General features: G+C 32.6%; 4 protein-coding genes across 5 annotated transcripts; 2 read left to right on the top strand and 2 right to left on the bottom strand.

Annotated features, from left to right (window-relative positions):
* Nucleotides 1–136: 136 nt before the first annotated feature.
* On the bottom strand, nt 137–1,005 carry LOC123198220 (heavy metal-associated isoprenylated plant protein 39). 2 transcript variants are annotated; one of them, XM_044612885.1, is made up of 3 exons: nt 851–1,005; nt 678–756; nt 137–519 (listed from the first exon to the last, which is right to left on the bottom strand). In XM_044612885.1, exons 1-3 carry the CDS (start codon nt 857–859, stop codon nt 290–292), a joined length of 318 nt encoding a protein of 105 aa, XP_044468820.1. In that variant the 5' UTR covers nt 860–1,005; the 3' UTR covers nt 137–289. The 2 variants fall into 2 exon arrangements, with proteins under 2 accessions (XP_044468820.1, XP_044468819.1); XM_044612884.1 differs by having other exon boundaries at nt 678–759; nt 851–1,001.
* A 3,252-nt stretch (nt 1,006–4,257) lies between these two features.
* LOC123197291 (O-glucosyltransferase rumi homolog) lies at nt 4,258–10,344 on the top strand. Its single transcript, XM_044611514.1, has 7 exons — nt 4,258–4,561; nt 6,954–7,275; nt 8,235–8,812; nt 8,908–9,100; nt 9,174–9,238; nt 9,330–9,540; nt 9,850–10,344. The coding sequence occupies exons 2-7, from the start codon at nt 7,099–7,101 to the stop codon at nt 10,219–10,221; spliced, it is 1,596 nt and encodes a 531-aa protein (XP_044467449.1). The 5' UTR covers nt 4,258–4,561; nt 6,954–7,098; the 3' UTR covers nt 10,222–10,344.
* A 988-nt stretch (nt 10,345–11,332) lies between these two features.
* On the bottom strand, nt 11,333–17,880 carry LOC123198048. Its single transcript, XM_044612623.1, has 8 exons — nt 17,481–17,880; nt 17,245–17,386; nt 16,056–16,147; nt 15,481–15,574; nt 15,201–15,398; nt 13,788–14,002; nt 11,901–12,160; nt 11,333–11,670 (listed from the first exon to the last, which is right to left on the bottom strand). Exons 1-8 carry the CDS (start codon nt 17,784–17,786, stop codon nt 11,520–11,522), a joined length of 1,458 nt encoding a protein of 485 aa, XP_044468558.1. The 5' UTR covers nt 17,787–17,880; the 3' UTR covers nt 11,333–11,519.
* A 3,878-nt stretch (nt 17,881–21,758) lies between these two features.
* LOC123197695 (tubulin beta-1 chain) lies at nt 21,759–24,752 on the top strand. The gene is made up of 3 exons (XM_044612031.1): nt 21,759–22,233; nt 22,804–23,073; nt 23,799–24,752. The coding sequence occupies exons 1-3, from the start codon at nt 21,840–21,842 to the stop codon at nt 24,476–24,478; spliced, it is 1,344 nt and encodes a 447-aa protein (XP_044467966.1). The 5' UTR covers nt 21,759–21,839; the 3' UTR covers nt 24,479–24,752.
* Nucleotides 24,753–25,033: the final 281 nt, after the last annotated feature.

The raw sequence follows: 25,033 nt of genomic DNA, 5'->3' as shown, positions 1-25,033 counted from the left end.
CAGGAAAAGCTTTTCTTTTAGAAATTAAGGTAATCGACTTCTTTTCAACCTGTCACCCTCTCTAGTAAATCAATTTTCGAATGAGTACGTAACTTCAACTACTAAATGCTTTAAACTATAGATGTTTGAAGAATGATTGATACAGTTGATCATAGATTTGTGTCATTCAAGTGAGATATCTGGGCACAAAAACAAAAACTTCGGTCACTTTAATATTACAAGGAGACAAATCTGGCGATTCTGGCAAAGCCTTTTGGAAATTGCTGAGCAAAAATTTCACATATGGTTTTCATTTTTTCTCCTCTTTCTTCTCTTCCTTCTTCTCCTCTTTCTTCTCCTCTTTCTTCTCTTCTTTCTTTTCTTCTTTCTTCTCTTCTTTCTTCTCTTCTTTGGCTGGCCCAACTGAGATGATGTCCACTTTCCCTACTTTCTTCAACTTCTTCACCACTGCCACTGGATCCATCTGCCCTATCACTGTTAGCTTCTGGTCCTTTAAATCAGCCGCAATCGAATCAACCCCTGAAAATCAAGGTAAAAATAATAATAATTGACAACTGGAGATCTAATCAGCTTCAGCTCAGATATATTTACAAAAGACGAAAGAAAGAAAGAAAGAAGAAAAACCCTCATGCATCAAAAAAATTTTAAAACTTTGAAGAAAGAGAGAGAGATGATACCATAGATATCAGCAGCACCTTCAATGGCTTTCTGCTTGGTCTTGTCGTCAGTCATGGTCAAAACCTTCAACACCACCTTCTTCTTTCACATTTTTCACAGAGAAAGAATCAAAATTTGAGACAATTTCCATGTAACTTAATTTCAAACAATTCAAATGAGTGAGAAAGAGTACCTGAGCCATTGCAGGAAGAAGATCAGAACTGATGAGAAAAAGAAAATGCAATTAAAAATGAAAATTTAAGAACCATGTGGCGTTTATAAAGGGTGAGAGGGTGAGATTTGAGGCTCTTGGTTCAGGTGGGATGCCTCTGATTCTGTGAATGAATACTTACATCTAACAAGTGGTTACTCAGACACACGTGGCACTTTTTGGTAAACTTGATGAGTTGTTTTCAGCCGCTTGATTATTATTGAATTCCTCCTCTTTTGTTTTTTCTCTCTGATTTTGATAGCTATTAATTGACCAATTTATTTAGCTTCTAGAAATTGAGACGGCCAATGGTAGAACCTTTCTTAAGATAGGGATAAAGCTCGAATTAAATTAAAGCGAAGTAGACAAAATAAAAAATAATGAATTAGAGTTTACGTTAATTCGATTGATAAATAATAATATTAAAAAATAATAATAAATCATAAAAAAGCGAAAAACCTTTAGAAAAAAAAATAATTTAACAAAAAGTCAAGAAAAATAAAAACTTTGTTGACCAAGTGTTAAAATGATTAAAAATAACTTTTTGTGACACATTTTTGAATATATATATATATATATATATATATATATATGATATATTATTATATAATTAAAATTATTTTATTATTAATATAAAATTAATTAACTATATAATAATATATTTTATTTATTTTTTATGTATTAAAAATAAATAAACATAATTTTATTTAATAATTATATATAATTTTAATGTTTGGTCTCTTTAGGATACATTGTTGATTAAACTTCTTTCCAGTAAATTCAAAATGTATATATAAACAAAAAATTTTCATTTTAACAATAATAAATGTCTGTGTATAATTTTATACATAAATAATAATATATCATCATATAATTGAGTGTTATTTTGTCTTTAATTTTTAATTATATAATCATATAATAATACGATATTATTTATATATTAAATTATACACAAAAATTATATACATAATATTGTTATACTAATTAAAATAACATTTTTTTTCTTGTATACATATATAGCCTAAAACATAAAATATCTAAAATACTCTTAGATTTTGTACTTAGACAAGCTTGTCTAACCAAGACTGAAATATGAAATGAAATGAGATGAAAATATAAAAGGAATGTTGGATAGTTGATCAACCATTCAGCCAATCAATTTATTTTTAAAAATTAGTTGGTCAAGTATTTGGTTGTTAGTCATAGTCGATCAATTAGTCCATCCGATCAACTTTAAATCTCATAATCTTTTTATTTTTAAAACAAAATTAATTTAAAAAATAATTATATTTATATAATTAAAAAAGTAATTATATATATAAAAAATTAAAAAAACAACTATTTTAATCAGTATCCCAAAATATTACTCTTTTGACAAAGCATGAGTGGGAAATAGTCTTTTGGCCTCTTTTTGGTTGAATCTTTTTCGCATTTTTTCAAAAGAAATTTGCTGACTAGTTGCTGGGACCTTGGCAAAAGTTAAGAGCAAGTCGGGCGAGCGAGCCTGGCCATCAATTTTTTCAAGATTCTCTCTGTATAATCCAAATGGTAATATCGTGAGAATTGAAAAGGTAATAATTAAAGGACAGAAGATTTTTGAATATCCCCACTCAAAAGGTCAGAAGGACGAGAGATCTGTTTTCTCTTTAATGATTCTGACCACAGAATCTATAACAGTGTATTAGATTGCCCAAATTCCTCAGCGAAGCATGCACTGCCCATCAATGTTGCTCTCTCACAATCGTCAATCAGCTTATCAAATGTATGATTCTGGTAGAAGAAAGAGTGTCTACCACTAGCCGGAAAAAAGATAGTTGGAATGGAAAAAATAAAAAAGTGTCCACTAATAGCCATAAAAGGATAATTTAAATAGTAAAAATAAAAGGTGTCTTAATAAAAGAGTGTCAATTAATAATCACAAAAAGATCATTTAAATAGTAAAAGTCGATGATATCTAAGCAAAAGAGTATCAAATAATAACCGTAAAAGAATAGTTTGAGTGATAAAAGTAAAGGGTATTGAAACAAGAGAGCATAAGTTTGAAATTTATTTATGACATATTAGAATTAAAACTTTTGACTTATCTGATATAATTGTTATGAGACCAAAGTGTGGAAGGATAGTGGTTCCATGAGTATGGTAATAATGGTTCACAATGTTGCTTGGATTCTTGTAAAATGGAGTAAAATGAGAGTGTCCTGGAAACGGCTATGGCTCTGCTGCTTTTTCAGCTTTTTTTTTTTTTTTTTCTTTCAATGGTTTTCAGCACCTTTCTTTCTTCCAATCCAAACCCTGTTACTGTTTATCTTTTGCATTTCCATTTCCATTTCCATCTCCACCTCTTGAACCCCTATAAAATTGTCACAAACCAAAATTAAGCAATGAATTTAGGCCTTACTCAAGGCCTCTGGTGGGCCTAGACATAGTTCTTTCTAGGCCCAATTTCGACACACATGAAGACCATTTTTCAGGCTTTTGTCAAATATCTGTGCGTTAAGGCCATTATCGGTGTTATGTTTGAGAAACGAGACATCAAATTATCGATTTTTCTTATTAAATGTTAAAACTTAGATTTTCTTATATTTAAGTAGTTAAAATTTTTAATTATTTTATTAAAAATATTAAATTTTTAAATTTTTTGATTAAAAACTTAAACTTTTATTATTTTATGTTGAAGCTTTCAAACTATTTACCTTACTTTTAAAATAAAATAAATAATTTTAATTATATTTGTTCGATTGATATTTTCTATAAGAAAAACAACAAAAATTGATAATTTCTTTAACAATTTTTTTTTTAATAGGAAAACTAATAATTTAGTCTTGACATGTCCAACGAGCTATGTCGGCCCATGGCACAATCTAACTTGTTGGAAAAAGCACTTGTTATTTATATTTTAAAATAGAGAACGAGCTAGGCCGGGCCATGATACAATCTAACTTACTAAAAAAATCACTTGTTATTTATATCTTAAAATAGTAACTCCGGATATTTTTTCAATTATTTATTATTTTAATAATAAATTATAATTTCTCATGTTATCAAATTATATGAAATTAAATAATAAAATTATATTTTAAAGTTTTTTTTCAATATAATTTTTAAAAAATATTTTTTATATTAATAACGTTTTAATTTCTATAAAAGAGATAATAATAAAATTATTCAAAAATTATTTATCATATTATTATTAATAATAAAAAATTTTATCATTTAATAAATTATAATATTAATAATAAAAAATAAATTATAGTAAATCAATGTTTTTATATATTACCTTCGGTGTTACCCAAGGTAATAAAAAAATTAACCCACCATGAATCCAACCCCACTTATTTATAAAAATTGATTAATAATATTTTAACAGAATAAATTATGTTGGTTAGAGAAAAAGAGGGATTGGCTCCTGTTTGTATTTGTATATTTTTGTCTATAGGAAAGCAAGGTTTTCAGATCATAGTATTTCCATGGCAAATCACCCCGTGATTTAAGACTTCTTTCTTTCATTTTAACCAAATAATCTAATTTACAGCCCAACTCTTCTTCTTCTTCTTCTTCAAAAGCTTCAATAAACAAACAAAAACCTGGTGAAATTTCTGTATATTTTTCTTCAGAAATCTTCGTAGAAAGATGAGAAGTTCTGCGCTATCGAGAGTGATAAAGAAAGATCAAGAACAAAATCCAACCGTTGAGGTTAGTAGATTTCAATCCTCCATTTATCCTGCAAATTCTCTTTCCGTTCTTCTGCATTATCATTCTTTCCGTCAATTTTTCAAGAAAACATAGATCTTGGATTTTAAATTATTAAATTTATTGTCAAATAAATTAATAGGATCTAAATCTATATAAACATGTGAAAACCTAGAATAAGATCTAAATTAATAAATTATGAGTATTTATTTTCTCCGTGAATGGAGGATCCTGATCCAATTTTCTATCCACTTCTTTTTATTATGTAAGAAAAATATAATAAATAAAAAAAATAGTAATATTTTGTCTTTACAAGCTATAAAAAGTAGCACAAAAGTTTTTTTTTTAATTTTTTTTATTCTCTCATAGTTGAATTTTATACGAGGTTGTGAGATATAAAACAGAATATTCAAATTATGGGCAAAATCTATATTAAAATATATAAATTAGTATATACTTATGTTAATTTTAAGAATAAAATAATTATTTAACTATTAATATTAAAATATGTAAAAATTTATATTATTTTTTTATTAGTTTGAAAAATTAACCATTTTTCATGAGTAAACTTTGAATAATTATATTTTTTCTCTGAGGTTTCAATTTACCTAACAAAACCTCTCCTTCTTCGACAATCAATACCCTTTGAGCGTCTCTATCTTTTCTTTCGAACTTATCTTTATTAGAAAAGGTGAGTCTTCGTCCAAACAAATCATGTTTAGAGAGACGACTTTCAAGTTGTCAGAGAGGAGGGACATTGTCAATAGGGATAGATAATGTTGAAGAAACACGTCGTTCACTGATAAATTGTCTCTTAAAAATTAAAACCGTGGGAAGGGAAGATATAATTTTTTAAAATTTAATCATAAATAAAATTATTAGTTTTTAGAGTGAAAAAAATGAGATAAAATTTTATTTATTTCTTATTATTGGTTAAATAATTAATTTTAATTAAAATTAATTGATTTTATTAATTTATAAATAAATATTTATATTTTTAAAAATTGGAATTAGTGAAAGACTAAACCCGGGGCGAGAAGAAGTCTTTTGGCCGACAAATTATTAATTCAACATTGCCATAACTTGAAAATAAGAAGTTAAAAAAATCCACCACCGCAACTTTGCCACCCCTGATGTACTCTATACGGTGCAAAAAATGTGAGAAATGTCAGAAAGATGGCGACCTCATTTATGTTCTCTTCTGAATTATTTATTATTTATCTTTTTTATAAATGCCAAAAAGACTAGTGCCAGACTAAAGTTTATTGAAATTACAATTTTTACTCTTAAGTTTTAAAAAAAATCAGGTTTTCATCCAATCATTCACTCTCATTAAAGAATTTTATTAAGTACAAAAATAGAAATGTTATTTTGTATAAAAATTTTTTATTCTGTTTTGTATTCAAAATAATATATACTTAAAGATAAATTATAATTTTTAAAAATATTAAAAGTGTTAATGAAAATAGTAGAGGTTTTAATAAAAATATTTGATGGTTTTAGGAAATTTAAAAAGGTTTATGGGTAATTTTAAAATTTTTGAATTTTTAGTATGTCTTTAAGTAATTTCAAATGTAACAATTACATCCTACAAATTGAAAATGCATTACATTTTAAAGTTTGTTAAAGTTTCAATTTTTTTTAAAGTTTAAATAATAAAATTTTAAATTGATAAAAATATATTAATAATTTGATATATATTAAATATTAATAAAAGATTTATAATTTTAATAAAACGTAAATCAATTCTTTTTAGTAAAATTAAACAAAAATTACTAATTTAAATAGATAACGGGTGTGAACTTAGTATTTTGAAACTTAATTTATGGGAATTATACATCAAACCTTGGGTGGGAAATAGTTATTGGCCTTTTTAAATTTGACCTTTCATAATTTCAACGTTTCAGTGGGGCTGCAATGTTGGAACCCTTTTGTCCTCTAACATCTGTCTGCAGTGTAAACATAAAAATGGAAATTAACATATCGAGAATTAGTCCACCTTTGTTATTATAGTAATGATCTGTGTATTTATTTTAAATATATAAATATAAATATGAATATAAATATATATATATATATTATTTAATTAAATATTAATTTATTTTTATTTAAAATTATTTAATTAAATAATTAATATATATTATATATATATTTATTTATATACTCAAAAATAGTTCAGCTCATTCTTGGCGTACCCACCCACCTTTCTCCTTTTCTCTGTTATTTTTACTTTCTTTTCCTCCTTCCTTTTCTGTCTAGCTTTTCATTTTGTTCATTCCTCTGTCAATTAAACTTTGTTGCCCAAGTTCATCCCACAAGAGATTTCACGTCAGGTTTTTTTTCTTTATGCTTGTCCTCTCAAAATAACATACATTTAGAAATTTGAACTCAACAGACGCACAGAGTCTAAGCTTTTGTAGCTTTCATGGTCATGGAGCTTCAAGGACGAAGATAGAGCTCAAATGAACTAAAGCCTCAGCTACCCGTTTCAGGAAACCACCAACTTTTCTCGCCTGCGGAGATTCATTTGTAGTGGTAAAATGAGAGAGAATAACATCAATATCCAGCACGCATCAGGATCCAGGCCTCTTGATTATTCCACAGACTTTATCTGCCGCCCATTTTCGAAGACAGCGGCAAAATCTTACGGTCTCTTCACCTTCATCTTCGTTCTCATCGTCGGCGCGTTGGTTTCCACGCGCTTGCTCGACACCACTGTAAGTATTCAAATTATGGTTCATTTAATTATTGATGTTAATGTGATATTTAATTGTCTCTCCCGTCGCGCCTTCGTTATAATTCTGTTGGCGTGTTGAAAACGACGTCGTGTAGACTTGGGCTGGGTGTTGTTGTTTATTGACACCTGGGCCCTTTGTTAGTTCTAGCGTGGGTGGTCTACCCAACTACGTAGAAAATAAAACGTTGGCAAACTAATCGGAACACGTGTACTAAGTTTTAGCTACATGCATGTACACATAGGATCATACTTTTGACTTATCTGCACCGCTGAATTCATCATGATCGGTTTTGGATTCTCCTAGGATTTTAATTAAAATAGATTCTTTAGAAATTTTATTTATTTTTAGGATGTATAATTATATATATTTTCCAATACACAATTGAATATATAAATAATATATTATCATATGTTAGGTGATTTTAAATTAATAATAAAATAATACTTAATTATATAATAATATATTATTTATATATCTAATTATATATTCAAAAGTATATATATAATATTGCTTAGAATAAATAAAACTATGTTACATATTTTTGAGTTTATAATTAAGTATATAAATAATGTATTATTATATAATTAAATAATTTTAAATTAAAAATAAATAATATTTAATCAAATAATAATATATTATTTATCTACTTAATTATATATAATATCGCCCTTTTAGGAAAACCGGAAGAGTCCATTCTGAATTTTTAATGAATTATTTGTAAGTCGCTCCATGGATGGTCCATGTCGGGTTGAATTAGATGTTGTCCCTCAGTGTCACGTCAAGACCCATAAAAAAAAACAAATCATGCCAGCCCACTTCAACGGTAAGGTTCAAGATCTGACTCATAGTATTGCGGATGGTGCTTCTGCAGGGTTTCACGGATCGGTCTATGTGTTTTATGAGCTGACTCATAACGTTGTGGTATTGTTGCGTTGCAGACAATTGGAGCTAGCAGCTTTGCTAAGAGGATAACTGGCTCCGAAACTTATGTGTATCCCCAAGACCAAGAGCAAAAGAGGAAAATAGAATTCCCACTCAACTGCACAATTCTACGCGGCACAAAAACCTGTCCCAAAAATTACTACCGCGCAACCTTTAATACTTCTGAAGATCCTGACCCTTCATCCTCTCCCACGTGTCCTGAATATTTCCGTTGGATCCATGAAGATCTTCGGCCCTGGGCCTACTCTGGGATCACCCTAGACATGGTTGAAAGGGCTCGACCAACCGCAAATTTCCGACTGATTATCCTCAAAGGCAGGGCTTACGTGGTGACATACGATAAGTCGTTTCAGACAAGAGATATTTTTACCTTGTGGGGAATCGTACAGTTGTTACGACGGTACCCTGGTAAAGTCCCTGATCTGGACATGATGTTTGACTGTGTTGACTGGCCTGTCATCAAGGCTAAAGATTTTACTGGCCCTGAAGCTCCGACGCCACCGCCTTTGTTTAGATACTGCAGCGACAATCAATCTCTGGATATCGTTTTCCCTGATTGGTCTTTCTGGGGATGGTATGTTAAGTCAGACTCAGTTTGTACAAATAAAGTTCGTAAAATTTCTTTGCGTTTTTTTTTGGGCGTTAGCCTGATGCCGGAAGATATTACAGGCCTGAGATCAATATGAGACCATGGGAACCAGTATTGGCGGATCTACTGGAAGGAAACAAAAGAATGGAATGGGAAAATAGGGAACCTTTTGCCTACTGGAAAGGTAACCCAGAAGTTGCTGATACCAGGAAGGACCTTCTTAAATGTAATGTCTCAGAGGAACAAGACTGGAATGCTCGGTTGTATGCCCAGGTAATTTTTAATACTGGGTTTTTAATTTATGTATTGTGGACCAATTTATGTGAAACCTGTAAAACTTTTTCAGAATTGGACTGAAGCAACAAAGGAAGGGTTCAAGACATCAGATTTAAAAGGCCAATGTGTTAACAGGTGAATATTTGTGTGCATATGTTTTCATTTCTCTGTGGCTAGCTAATTCATTCTGGTTTCTTTAAAATGGATGCATTATATATACATGCAGGTATAAGATCTATATTGAAGGTTCTGCCTGGTCTGTCAGTGAGAAATACATTCTTACCTGTGATTCTGTCACCTTACTAGTAAAACCCCATTATTATGATTTCTTCACAAGAGGTTTAGTACCAATGCGCCATTACTGGCCCATAAGGGAAGATGACAAATGCCGGTCTATTAAGTTCGCAGTCGATTGGGGCAATAGCCACAAGCTTAAGGTAAAAAATTCTAACAATAATCAGACTCTTCGCCAGTTTTGCTTCATTAGAAATCTTGTCCATGTAAAAGTGCATTTAAACTTTCTGATAATCGTTATTCCTTAATCTTAAAATGAAAGAAAGTGAACTAGATTGTCATTTCAGTAGTAGAAGAGGTGTTTATATACAGTACAATACAAAAGAACCACAATTAATTTGCGCTAGACTAATGTTAAATTAGTGCTATGTGTAATCATGGAAAATATTGTTTAATCTGATTTATCATTACATTTTTGTTTCTCATCTGTTCATTCTGTGTGGATCTGTCAGGCACAGGACATGGGAAAGACAGCGAGCAGATTCATCGAAGAGCAGTTGCAGATGAAATATGTGTACGACTACATGTATCATCTGTTAAGTCAGTACTCGAAGCTTTTGAGATACACACCCACAATACCAGAAAATGCTGTTGAGTTATGTTCGGAAAATATGGCTTGCCCATCGGAAGGATTACCACTGCAGAAGTTTATGATAGAATCCATGGTGACAAGTCCCTCAGAAACAACCCCGTGCAGGCTGCCTCCCCCTTATGATCCTTCATCTCTTAGTAGCATTCTTATGAGAGACGAAAAAACATTAAGTCGAGTCGAGTCATTGGAGAAGAAATACTGGGAGTCAGCCAATCAAACTGGGCAGTCATAGGAACAATTTTCTTTGTTTACACTTCATAGAACATTTATATCTTGCTAGAGTATATTTTCACACTGTTCCTTGTATTGATAGATTCTTTTCATAAAGTAATACTCACAAAGAATTTTTCTTTTATTCAAAATGAGCTTATGGGTCAATCTCGGAAAGGTAGTACACCTTAAACATCCAGATGAACTTCTTGTTTTTCCAAAAAGGAACCATAGAGAGCAAGACTGGAGAAATAATAACCTGAAAGTTCTGTCTACGATAAAGAGATGGCAACTTGACCTGCAAAATCTGGTGTTCGGCCTGGCCGTCCCCTCTTCGAATGAGGAGGAAATTCTCTTATAAAAACGAAAACAAGGATGTAGATGGTTAAAATCCCCGCGGTCAGAGATAGAACAGACATAAAGATAAATATATCGTTGATCTGTTTTCTTTTTGGTTCATTCTTTTATATATTTTTTAAACTCTTACATATTGAATAAAACCGGTCAAAGAAAATTAGAATATGAAGACATTATCAATTAGCAAAGATGTTTTTAACAAGTTATCCAGATGAATTTTCAATAAGATTTTGAGTGTTGCTGCAATTGTGTTTCTTAAGTCTCTTGAACTTGTGCTCCATAGCCTGTGGATAGGGCAGAAAGCCAGAGGATATATTCAAGAGCAAAATTTTTGAAATCTCTTGATTTCTCAAGAAACCCGTCTCTCTAGACTTCTACTGAACAGCTTGCCTAATTTGACATGTTCATGGATAGTTGCTTGAAAACAATTAATTTCAACCAACAGATTAGACTCAGATATTACAAAATGTTTAATTCTAGTTTAGAAGATTCTTTTTTTTTTTTTTTAATAATGAAAAACCCACTTGAGTTAAACTGTTATTTTGGGTCAAACCAATCACACAGACTAATCCCATAACTACTATTTTAGAAAAGTCAAAGCTCTATCTTAATATAAGACCAGATTCCAGTTTAGAAGCTGGAGATAGGATATGGAGGAAACTAAAGAGAATGTTTGTATGGATAATGATCTGTTCAGTTGACTCCAATTATTACACACAATGATAAATCCACAAAATAAATAAGAATACAACTAACAAAGAACTCAGCACAAGGGGGTGGAAATGTATTTCACTTTCACATGATAAAAGTAAACATAAAAGTACATTGAGCTGCTGCAACATATAGTATGAAACCCACAAAACAAAACAAAATGTAAGAAGCAATTACTGAAAGAAAAATAAAAAGCATCTCTCAAGACACAATTGTTAGGAAAAATGATAGAGAAAATGGAGCTTGATGGGGCTAAGTTGCTCGCCCTTTTACTATGTCAAGGCTCATCTCACTGGGATCTGTTGCCTGCAACTCAAACTGAATCCCATCAAGCTCCCTTTTGAATCTGTCCTTGGAGCTCGCATACACCATTTTCATTCTCACCTTTGATGTATCAGGTGACCTTCAAACACAAGAAGAAACTATTTTTGTAAATATAACATGTTTACTTTTATCAAGAGTGTGCACGTCTGAGTTGGTGCAGTTTCAGAGTTGTTTAAACTCAAACTGAAAAACTGTTTTTAAAAATTTTTCAACCTAAACTAAAAGTAGTTTGGTCCATTTAATGATTTGAACTGGATTATGGACCCCTAACCTTTACTTCAAACTCTGGAAAAAATTCCATAAAATTACCAGGCAATGAAGAAGATTTTGCTTCTTTGGCAGTTCTCACTGGTTGTGAAATCAAAGTCGTAGACGGCATAGCGGCATTCATCAGCGGGAAGAGATGCGGTGAAGTCTTCGTAAGAGTCTCCAGGGCTGCCGAGTTTCTCTACCACAACCTGCTGATTTTCAATCTTAAAGATGATGAATCGGTAGTTCCTCCTGGCTTTCAGTTCCTGAAATTTGAGCTTGCATTCATCATCTACAGCCATTCCAGATGCCGCGTTCGCCTATTCCATTTGCATATATGTCATTTCAGTTCCATACAATATATAAATACATGAAGAATCAATTTCAGAATGCAAATTTTGCACCAAAGTTAAACACCTAAGAAGCTTCGCTTGTTGTAAGGTTTATAGGGAGAAAGTTTGGGTTCGAGCTTTTGTATCGTTTGTAAAATTCTGATTTATTTAGTATAATTATTATCGATCTGATCATCGTAACTCGGGTTTACCAATTCAATCTACACAAATGGGATTCCCACTTAAAAGTTCAACCAATACAGGTAGGTTCTCAATTAAAAAAAAGGTTTGTTTGGAAGGGCATTTTTTAATTACGACAATACAAACTCTCTCACCACCAACATCACAAAACTGAGCCCCTTCGCCCTATGATAATCCCTTCTTGCATCTCTTTTGTTGGCACGCAATGTAATCAGCCTTCAAGTTGGCGATAGAGTAGAGAAGCTAGGGAAGAGTAAAGAGCTCTGCGACCTTTCAAACTGTGCCTTCCTTAGCCTCCATGTCGAGATTTTCACTCATCAGCTTGTTGATTTTTCTAGTTAAATTGATTCAATTATCACCAAATCACACACTGGTTTACGAATTTGTTGTTTGAGAAACAAGAAGATTAAAGAGGAAATGACACATTCACTGTGGCAATTTCTAACTCCGACTATTGTCAGCAAAGTTAAGAAGGTAGGTGGTGACTCAGTGGGTTAGATGGATGGCTATGGTCGAGTAACCAATTTGTCGATGAAATACGACAGGTTGTTGACCAACAGCAAGCATAGGTGTCATCCCACACACCTCCAACACACAGCCAATTAAAGCAAGTGGCGTTATCGATGACAACAAAGGGTGGTGCCGGTTTTGAAAGGGGGCAGTATGGTAACTGTGTAATTATAAACATGATTATAAAAGTATAAAAATAATTAAACCCATCACATCAATATTTAAATTTTATAAGCTAGCTATGGAAGGTATTTTCCTCTTTTTGTCACATTTTATCTTAAAATTTAATAGAATTTACTAATAAATCTCGGTAGGAACTGAGAAAATGTCATTTTTTAAATTCGAGGGTAAAAAAGTGTCATTCAAACAATAAATAGTTGAAAAATAATAATTCTATCTAAACATATTATAAAAGTTATCAAAGATAAAATTGTATCTATCATAAACATATATAATTGTGAAAATTTCAAGTGACACTACAAATTTATATTTGTAGATCAATCCTCTGTCTCGTTTGTCAAACCTTCGTTGTAAATTACTTACTAAAAAAAGAAATTTTACAGAATAAATGCAAGTGTCACAACAAGCTTTATCCTCTGAGGTGCTTGATCAAAATTTTCCTTTTCAGAATTCAATAAAAAATGAGGTGTCAATGTTGAACAATCTTCATAAATAATAAAAGTTACTAATGCATAAATTCCCACAAAGCTAAGCCACCAAAAGAACTGTAGAATCTGATGCAACTACAAATCAATGAAATCTAGCTATTTCTACATAACAAGGGAAGCTAATCCTGCCTACAAGAATTTTCAGTAATGGTGCATTTCCCATTTTTATTTGTTCACTAGCTATAACAAGATATGCCATTCAAAAATTAACAAGAAACAGAGTGAGAGAGAAGTACCATTTTGTCGTTCGGATCCTTATGAGAAATGAAGAAAGGAAAAGATGATGAAGAACAGAGAAAAATAAAAGTGAGAAAATGGATAACAGGGTAGAAGAAAAATAGAGATCCTGAATTTGAGGGAAACATGAAAGATGAGAAGAATGCGGTGTAGTAGAGAAATTTGAGGAACAAAGAAAGGGCTGAGAATTCTCTGAGCTTCCAGGGCTGACAATCTTCTAATCATTTCATGTATGTATATATACAGATACATACATATATATATGTATGCATCAAAGTAGAAAGAATATATATATATATATATATATATATATATATATATATATATATATATATATATATATATATATATATATTACCATGTTAGGATTAAATCAATGGCCATCTTCCTTTGGTTTTGATTATTTATTTTTGCCATAAAAAATTATTCCCTCACAGGGGAATTGATATGTGATTTCCTAACCAAGCCTATTATTAGCCATGCCACATCTAAATAATTTGAGATAATGTACAATAATTAGTATGTAACTAATCATATAATCTGTAATTAGAACCGGTTGGGATTCATTAACCTTAGGCCTAAAGATGGCAATGGGGTGGACCCATCCCAGCAAGGGAAACTTTTCTGCCTTTCCCCCGTATTTGATTAGGAGATGATAGGAAATTCTTGTCCTCCCCTTGCAAAAAAATTTCTCTCCTCTTTTCCTCCTATCCCCGCAAAAAAAATTTCCTACACACCACACCCACTAGAAAAATAATGAAATATTTATTAGGTGTAAGATATATTTATAATAATTTAAAATTTTTAAAAGTAATTTAATATGTAAGAGGAAAAGAAATCAAGCAAGAGACGAGTTGCAGAGAGGATGAACCGAGAAGAGGATGAACTAGGAAGAAGACAGATCAAGGATATATTTATTACCATCCTTGCCCTAACCCCGATTACGAGAATTTGAATCATCTTCATTTCCATCTTTATAGGAGAATCCCCTTAGAATGGGGAGGGGAAGATTGAAGACCCAATTTTGTGGCCGAACAACCATCAGGCCAATAAAGTATAACAACCAGTAGTACTCAACATCACTTGATAAAAATCACCTCAACAAAATTCACAACTAAAACAAGGAACAAAACTAACACAATGAGAAATTCATTCCAAGTGAGAAAATTGAAGGCAGGAAAAGATGGTCAAGTTACTTTGGAGAAAAAAGAATTCAAGTGTCCAATGTACTCTAAAATATAGCTGTCATATCTTGGTGGATATGAAAGACAAACTCATAACCTTTATCACAAGACAGTTTAAATCCTACAAAATTTTGACCACCATAGAGACTAGCTTTCCTCTTTGATTTTACATTAACCCTTAGTGCATATCGCAACACAGGCTCATGAATTCATCACAAGACAGTTTTCATCCCATAAAATTTACCACTTTGGTTTCTTGTTTCTTCTTTGACTTTACATTACCATCTTTAGAATTGGATACAGAACCAACTTTTGATGCAGACTTGTCTTTGTTACCGCCAGAAGTTTCTTCCATCACAAAGTCACCATCAAGATCATCACCACTCACAAATTTGGTCACCTGTTCCCTTGGCCTATCTTCAAACGCTGAAACGAAGAGATCATATATATAGGTATCACAATATTATCAGAGTAAATTTGACCTATAGCAATGAGAAAATTAAGTTACCTTCTATTCTGGTAGGGGCAGAACTTCTGCTTCCTTTATTAGGACAATCTTTTGCCAAATGTGTTACACCACCACATATCTTACAACAACCACCCTAAGAAAATGCCAAAGTAAAAACAGGTCAGACTCAACATGAGAGGAATGTTAGAATGTCCCAAACCATTTCCCAACAATTATACTGAAGTGCTCATTGTCCATTTACAGCGAGAGGCCCTTTTTTAAATAATACTAGTTACCCAGTTTGAAACTAGGACCATTTGATACTAAACCTGTCAGTGGTCTGGAAGCTTCTAATAGGCAGCCACAAGGGAATTTGAACCTATGATGTCTTAGTTGGAAACTAAAAGCTATGCCATTCAACCACGCATATGGGTTACCAGAGTTGGTCTTACTTAAGCTTGGTGTTTAAAGAAATGGCCTACATACAGTCCTAGCATCCAGCATTTAAGCATGAAGAGGCCATTCTCAAGAATCAACCCCTGCATACTTGCATGTAGCCAGAAACTTTGGTTGTTACATCAGACTATGGCACATCCTCTGAATGAAACAAAGAAATGGAAACAATCAAAACATACCTTCGGGTAGATCCCATGTGTATTTTGAGGGCAGTTCTTGCTTAGATGTCCTTGTTCTTTACAGATGAAGCAACTGGCAAATTTTGTTCCACCTACATTGCCAAGGTGTTATCATGTTCCATGGAAGAAATGATTAAAAAACTCAAATTCAACAATGTCATTTGATAAGTTCAGCTCTATCTCTGGTCATGCATAAGTTGTCCTATCTTTTTAACATTTGATTACACAAACACAGTCACAAAAGTCAAGAATGAAGAGTGCAATGCTGCCACAAAGTGTACAATATTAATGGCAAACTCTTGTTTTTTCCCCTTATTTTTCCCCTAGGTAAAACTTTCCCTAAACTTTGTAGGTTGAGAAGAAGAATGTCCACAGGATTGTTCAATATATAATAAGAGTGAAAGAGAGAGGAAATTTCCCATTTTCCGGAATGATAAATAGTTATTCTTCAAAGCCCAGAACTTGACAACCCAGAAATGTCCCCTTGGCAAACATATGATTGAAACCAACATATGATGAGAAGGATTCTCAAAACTCTGACCTAGCTTATCTCGAAACTGAAATCCGCTACTAATTACAGAAAACAATTTTTTGTGTACTGTTGGCAGATAAAAACCAAAGCTTATCATGCACAACCTCAAATTCAAGGTGTGCTAACTTGTTTATACTCTTAGAAACTATAGCCTCAAATGAGACTATGTCTGAAAAAGTGCTAAAGATAAGAAGTGAAATAACTAAATTAAAAGAGCTCTCGAAACTATTCGCTGAATCTCACTCCTAGTGATTGTATGGTATATGCCTATAGAAAGCCAATTCCAAACCCCAAAAAGTTTTCATAGTTTTGAATAATCTATGACAATTGAAATTAATAAAGAGTCAACCATTCTTCATAACCTGTAATGGCTACAAACAAGACCTATCTTGTGAAGATTAGTGTACCAACATACCCCAAACAATTATTAATTTTCAATGTATTCTCTACACATATCAAATGCAGTATTTAAAAGATGCAATGCAATGTCACTGTCATGAATCATTCGCCTTAAAGCAATCAATTGAACTGAAGGCACTTTACAAACAAACTACAGAGAAATCAAAAACCAATATACCTAAATTTTAATGAAAGCTAATTTCCATACACAAGATTAAACAATATTCAGGATCCTAAATTAATTAGAAGAGCAATTACCGTCTTGAAGTGGTTGAGGACACTTTGAAAGTGAATGCCCAGTTTCGCCGCAATTATAACACAACTTCTTGCTCTCAGTGTCTTCATTCTTAGAAGGGCAATTCTTTAGACTATGTCCACGGTGCCTACAAAACAAGCATATCTACAAAGCACCGTACAACATCAATTGACTCCAAACCCGCGTATAAAATACAAACACAGAGCCAGTGTTTAATTAAAAAAGAAAATGAAGAAACCTTATTCTTTTCCCACTGAGCTTTCTCAGGGCAATGTTTAGCAATATGGTCTTTAGCTTTACAAATGAAGCAGCTCTCACCAGGCTTCATGCCAGGGACTCTAAGTGGATGTTTTTTGAAACTCCTTTTAATGGGTTTACTGGGGTCTCTGGGTTCTTTAGCCTCTGATTTTTTGCGCTTGAATTTACTCTTCTTTTTCTTCTTCTTGCTCGGGTCTTTTGCTGCCGTTGGCTCTGGCTTTGGGAATAGTCCTGGGTGCTCTTCTTTGTATCGTTTGCGAGCCACTTTCTGTCTTTCGCTCACCATCTTGGCTAAACCTGTGAACGAGAACTGACTGAGAAATTGGAGGGCTTATGCAACAGTAGAGAGGTATTCGGAGACTACGCGATAATATTAATACTGAACGAACGTTATTTAATTAATAATATTTAAAAACTTAATATTTTATTACGTTTTTTAATCTTTATATTAAAAATTAATAATTTTCCTTTTAGTCTCGTATATTTTCAGTTTTGAAAAGTAATTTTTTTCTATAACTCTAGAATTTCATACTTTTTAAGTTTTTCTTTTGTAACCACCCTCCAAACTTTTAAAAACTTTGTTTCAATTTCTATTTATAGGGTTTCATCTCTGGTGACTATAAAGAATCTTATTATTGGCTAATCTTCTCCATTGACGCTCTCATTATCTCAATCAATCCACTATCTTCATTGAATCTACTTTGAATCATCGACTTTTCCTTTAAATCGTGTGACAAGGTCTCTCCTCAGAATCGTCGACCCACTCTCTTTGTTTCATTCTTCTAGTGCGGCCACATGCATATTCATTCATCCAGATGAAGTTCAAGACGTCTTTAGCCCTGCCACATTCGTTGATTCATCCATGGCCACGTTATTTCACAATCATCATTGAATCAAAACATGGGTTGATGAAGTGCACAACCTATGCTTCAATTCAACGATTCTTCAACCATTATTCTTCAGGGAGACCACTAGGAGGGGGAGAGAGCGTCAGAGAAAAAGATGGGTGGGAAGCTGAAGTCAGATAACGTCAAAGAAGGTTGTCAAAGAAGAAAGGAAAAAAATAAACCTTCGAAGGCAAAAGTAAAGCTTTCTAAATTTAGCCTGGGAAAATATATAAATTTTTAATTTTTTTAATAATTTTAGCTAAATGACATTTTCATTTTTTAACCTTATCAATAAATTTTAATATAATAATAAATATTTAAATTTTAAAAAATTAATAAATTTAAATTTAAAATTTCATCGAACCTTGGTGGGAATAAGTCTTTTGACCTACAAACAAAAATTTCATTGTGCTGGATTTTACCCTAATCGCTTTGTCAGTATTCAACTAACTTAGGATTTTCAAACTAAATGCCCTCATTGTCAAATCTATAAATGAACTCAATTAATTCCAATAACCCCACATTCAAAAACCTTAATTATTATTCTCTTTTCTCAACACTATTCATTTTTTAAATATTTTCTTTTATTAAAATATATAAATTTAACAAAATAATGTTTAAATGTTAAGAACTTTTTATAATTGAGCTCACACAAGTTTGAGCCTAGCCCCCTTATCACTCTAGCTCAAGTTATAATTACTTATTTCATACTAAATTGAGTTGAGATGGTTATCAAACTCGAAATAATTCAATTCGAATTTAAATTTAAATCGAATAAAGACAAAAAAACTATAACGAAGATTAGAATATTAAAAGAGGATGAATCAAACACAAATATTCATGAGAAAAAGTTGAAATGCCCCTAGTCAATTTAGGGGTTACATATTTACATATAATAATATAATTTATATTTTAATTATTTTTTATATTATAATATTTATATCATTTGTCTCCCAATAAATGATTTAGACGGTAAAAAGATTTGTTTTTAAGATGAAAAGTTTGGATTTAAATTTTTTAATAATATATAAAAATAAAAATTTTGATTTAATAATTATAAAATTTATCAATAAATAATTATTTATTTATATATTTAGATATGATACATATAATTTTATCGGTATTAGATATAAAATTTGACTATAAGGAAATAAAAAGTCAATCATGTGGAGCGGGTTTGAAAGAAAGGAAGATGCTTTGCTTTGCTTTGCTTGGCATGGAAGGATTGAATTGTGGCAGTGTGGCATTTATACAACTGCTCTCGCTTTGTGTCAGTTTTGTCTAATACGTTGCTTCTAATTTTGTCCATTTCAACGACTCCACTCTTCTTCTCCGATGGCCCCATTTCTGTACTTGATAATTCTCAGCCCTTACGTTTGGTACCAATTATGAGTTTCCCATACCTTATAACTAATTTTGTATCTTTGTCTCTGATGAATAGTTTGAGTGATGGAATAAGTTTTATTTGTTTGATTTAATTAAATTATTTTTGAAAAGATGATTTGATTTAAGTAAGATTTTTTTAAGTTAAATGATTATTTTTCATCTGAGGTTTGATATGTAAAACTTAATTTTTTTATTAATGATAAAAAATTTAAATATTTATTTATCTATTAAATTTAATTATTATTAGACGAAATAAAATTTTTATTTAAATTTATATTTTAAAATTATCTTTAAATTTTGAAATTTTTATTTTTATTCTCTAATCTCATTATTATTTATAGGTTTAAAAACTAATTCTCCCCCCTCTCCTCAAATTTAGGATTGCAAAACTTTCATACTTTTTAATATGTAACTGCCCTGCAAAGCTTTAAAAAATATCATTTTCACCCTTAATCTCCCTACAGTTTCCAGACCCATCTATGTGACAATCAATCGCCATCGGCTCTCTCCATCCCACCTTCCTGATTGCTCTCTCTTCACCTTTTGATCGCCTTCGTTAAAGACAGATGAAATTGCTTTGTCTTTGACAAAGACGAAATAGCTTCGTCTTCGAAGAAGATGAACTGTCTTCCTTCGTGGTTTCAAATAGCTTTGTTGTCTGTCATCCGTCGTCCATTGTTTTCCTTTGTGCATCGCCCTTCACCTTCCTTTGTGTGCTTTCCATTGTCATCAACAATTGTTCGTTGTCAACGGTGGAAATTGGCGACGTTTGGAGCTAGAGGGAGTGCTAGAGAGTGAGAAAGAGAGTTGGGAAGAAGAGATCGACGATGACGACAATGACGAAGAAGCTCATTGGAAAATCAAGGTAAAAAATAAAACCCAAAGTGGGAAATTGTCACTTTTCAAATCTTGAATGGGGAAACTTTGTTAGATTTTTAAACTTAGGAGGGAAATATGATAAATTTTTTATTTTTTAAATGTTTTAACAAATAATAATTTCATTCCTAATAATAATAGTAAAAGTAAAATTTAATAGATGAATAGATATTTAAATTTTCGATAATTAGCAATTGAGAAGTTAGATTTATATCAAACATTGGGTGGGAAATGGTCATTTGGCCTTTTATTATTAGAAATTAAACATGCCATTTTTGTAATTCTATAAATCGAGCAATAAATTTATTTCGTACCCATATTTCGATTCTGTTTATTAGATGATCTACGATGTTTATAGCGTTGTTATTAATTAATTTTCATAACACAATTTGACCGCATATTGCATTTTTTTGGATTCTAAATTTGGGAGACTGTTTATTGTTCTGTTTGCAGTATTGTTGGTTCTTAGGGGTTGCATTCTTTGTATTTTGCATTAACAGAGAAGAGAAAATGTAGTTTTGGATATTATATATATAAGTCCAATTGTTAATTGGCAATTGATGTAAATCGGGTTGGGTGACTTATCATAGATGGATTCGAATATAATATTTCGTTACAAAAAAAAAATCAAATGTATCTTTCAATAATATTTGATTTTCTTATTAATTTCTAGGTTTCAAATAAAATTTGTCTAATTATTTGATCCTAGAAAAATAAATAAGACAAATTATCAAAATTTGACCTTAAGTTTGTAATCGGGTGGGGCGACGTGTTTACTTTTGGATTTGTTTAGAAAGTGCTAGGCACATGACAATCACGTGGCCGCTTTCTTCTCTTCATGTGCACGCCAACAGGTTACAACACAACCCTATCCACCTCCCTTTTCTTTCTTCCCCACATGCCTCGAGCGCGTGTTTGCACTTCTCACAAATTCGCGTGGTCTTCTGTTAACATTAGCCAAAATAGATTTCCAGTTTTCTAAAAAATTCAAAATTCAAAATTCCCCCTTAAACCAACGATTCCGTCACAATCTCCGTCTAATCTTGCCCTATCTAACGGCGAAACCTCACTCCGTACTTCCCTTCTATAAATATCTCGAAGTCTCTTCTTCTCATCTCATTCTTGCTTAGCTCTCGTTTACTCATTTTAAAGGGAACAAAAATCCAGTCTCTGATTCACTTTCTCTGAAAATGCGTGAGATTCTTCACATACAAGGAGGCCAATGTGGCAACCAGATCGGAGCTAAGTTCTGGGAGGTGGTGTGCGCCGAGCACGGGATCGACTCGACAGGGAGGTACGGTGGTGACAACGATCTGCAGCTTGAGAGGGTGAATGTGTACTACAACGAGGCCAGTTGTGGACGGTTTGTTCCTCGAGCTGTACTCATGGATCTGGAGCCAGGAACCATGGACAGTCTCAGATCTGGGCCGTACGGTCAGATTTTTAGGCCGGATAACTTTGTGTTCGGACAGTCTGGTGCTGGAAATAACTGGGCCAAGGGACACTATACCGAAGGAGCTGAGTTGATCGACTCTGTTCTTGATGTTGTCAGGAAAGAGGCTGAGAACTGTGATTGCTTGCAAGGTATTTTGTTTTAGTTAAGTGTTTTCAGTATCTTTTAGTACATTTTTGTTTTTAAGAAGTTGATTTTGTAAATATTTTCTGATTTTTGTTGATTGCGTATTTGTTTCACTGTTTTCTTATTTTTAGAAGCTTATTTAGATTTTTTATTTACCTGTTTTGCATTTTTAGTTTTGTTCAATGTGATAGTAAACGCTGGATCAGAGTTAACTCGGTGGTGTTAAGAAACTTATATTTTCGTTTTTAGTAGTTTTCATAGCTGGGGTTGCATATCTATCTGATCTATGCTCTGTTTGGATGCTGTCCATGAAAGCTTTTTCTCTATTCTTTATTTTTTATGGAAATTGAAACTATACATAAGTTCTGTAAGAAACAAGAATTGGCGATTGAATATTAAATAGTTAGTAACCTGAGCGCTTGTACATGATTTTCTTTAATTTGATAATATTGTACGAACAGTGATATGATTGTGGAATTGGGTCAATTTTAAATTGCTTTGGCTTGCATGGAACCTTATGTCATTTGTTTGTTCGCTTATTGGGGCTCAAAGTTTTCATTCGGTTTTGGTTTCAGGTTTCCAAGTATGCCACTCTTTGGGAGGTGGTACTGGTTCTGGTATGGGAACGCTTTTGATTTCCAAGATCAGAGAAGAGTATCCAGATAGGATGATGCTTACTTTTTCAGTGTTTCCCTCCCCCAAGGTGTCTGACACTGTTGTGGAACCTTACAATGCTACACTTTCTGTTCACCAGCTTGTTGAAAATGCAGATGAGTGTATGGTTTTGGACAATGAAGCTCTTTATGATATCTGCTTCAGAACCCTGAAGCTCACTACTCCTAGCTGTAAGTTAATCTCACCTTTTCAATTTAGGTTTGAAGAGCTTCATTAAAAAGCTAATTGTATATTGTGGATGGTGCTACTGTTTTGCAACTTATGCAGGGTTCAATTCATTGCTGTGTCTGATATGTGGCATTGCACTAGCACTTGAGAAAATGTTATCTATTTTGTGTTGTCAAAGATTCATTATTTGATTTTTCTTGTGATGATTTGTAAGAATGCTCTTGTCAATAGCAGCCAAAAGTCAGAAGATGGGTACTTCATGGTGTGGAAAATAGATATCTTTTCTTCTATTCTTGAATCTGCATATATTGTGTCAGAAGGCACCATTAGAAAATAGTGCTGTTTGTTCTCCCACTTGTAGATACCTGAATCCTGACTTGGGACTTAAGTAAGTTGGCCTAGATATATAAGTATATCCAAATGAATGGTTGTAGTTCGCTAATACATCTATTGTTTTTAGCTGACTAGTTCATTGTAAAAGAAAATTAGAGAGTTTTTTAGCATGCTTACATTAAATGGTTCACATGTTTATTCTATGCTGCACACTTGCTGCTGTAGTTGGTACTTCTAATGAGTTTGGAGCAACATTTTTTTTGTGGGTTGAGGGAGATGGTAGAATTGTTCTATATAGAATGGTTATCTCTGATTTGTCTTTTTTTAGGTTTTTGTGATCAATGTTATGCTTAAAGAATCATCAAATCTAACAATCTTTCCTGTTTACATCCAGTTGGAGACTTGAATCACCTTATTTCTGCCACCATGAGTGGTGTGACATGCTGCCTTCGCTTCCCTGGTCAACTTAACTCTGATCTCCGCAAGCTTGCAGTTAATCTTATTCCATTCCCTCGCCTGCATTTCTTCATGGTTGGGTTTGCTCCTCTTACATCTCGTGGATCCCAGCAATACAGGGCCCTCACTGTTCCAGAGCTCACTCAACAGATGTGGGATGCCAAGAACATGATGTGTGCTGCTGATCCTCGCCATGGTCGGTATTTGACTGCCTCAGCCATGTTCCGTGGCAAGATGAGCACCAAGGAAGTTGATGAACAGATGATCAACGTACAGAACAAGAACTCATCCTACTTTGTTGAGTGGATCCCCAACAATGTGAAGTCTACTGTTTGTGATATCCCCCCAACTGGTCTCAAAATGGCTTCAACATTTATTGGTAACTCCACATCAATCCAGGAAATGTTCAGGAGGGTGAGTGAGCAGTTCACAGCCATGTTCCGCAGAAAAGCTTTCTTGCATTGGTACACAGGAGAGGGAATGGATGAGATGGAGTTTACTGAGGCTGAGAGCAACATGAATGATCTGGTTTCTGAATACCAACAGTATCAAGATGCAACTGCAGATGAGGAAGGTTATGAATATGAAGATGAGGATGAAGTTCAAGAGGAGGATTGATAGGTATTGTATCTGTTCAGTGTCTGGATGTTCAATTTACTGCATTTATGTTGAGAACTTGATTTCGTATCCGAATACCTTATTTGGATTTTTGGATTAGTGTTATGTGGTGTGTTTTCTTGTTTGGTTCTAGTGTTGTAGTTTATAGGGTGTTGGGTTATAGAGAACATATTCACCTTTAATAGTAAGTGGCTATGGGCATCTCCCTCTATTTTGTGTTTAGAATCAGTTTCAACGCTTGCCTTTGGCTCTTCCCTGGGCATGCTTTTGGCAATTTTTCGTGCTACATTCTCATTTTAATCTTCTAACTTGTATGATTGATTGCATTCTATCAGGTAGTGTTATAAGCCCAGATCTAAATTTACTTAACTAGACTTGAATTGAGTTAGTTTAGGTTTGAAAATTGGCTCGATTTGGTTTAATTCAATATTAATTCGATGTTTACTTCTAGGGTTGGACTTAAACAGAGTTTGGATTTGAAAATCAGTTCAGCTTGTCTCAATAGGTTTGGTAAAGCTTTTTGAAATCAAGTTAAACTTTAGTTTGAGAAAATTT

The sequence above is a fragment of the Mangifera indica genome, chromosome 15, assembly GCF_011075055.1.
Source record: "Mangifera indica cultivar Alphonso chromosome 15, CATAS_Mindica_2.1, whole genome shotgun sequence".
Taxonomy (NCBI): Eukaryota; Viridiplantae; Streptophyta; class Magnoliopsida; order Sapindales; family Anacardiaceae; genus Mangifera; species Mangifera indica.
The sequence above is the reverse complement of the archived record's forward strand: the minus strand, read 5'-3'. Positions and strand labels throughout refer to the sequence as shown.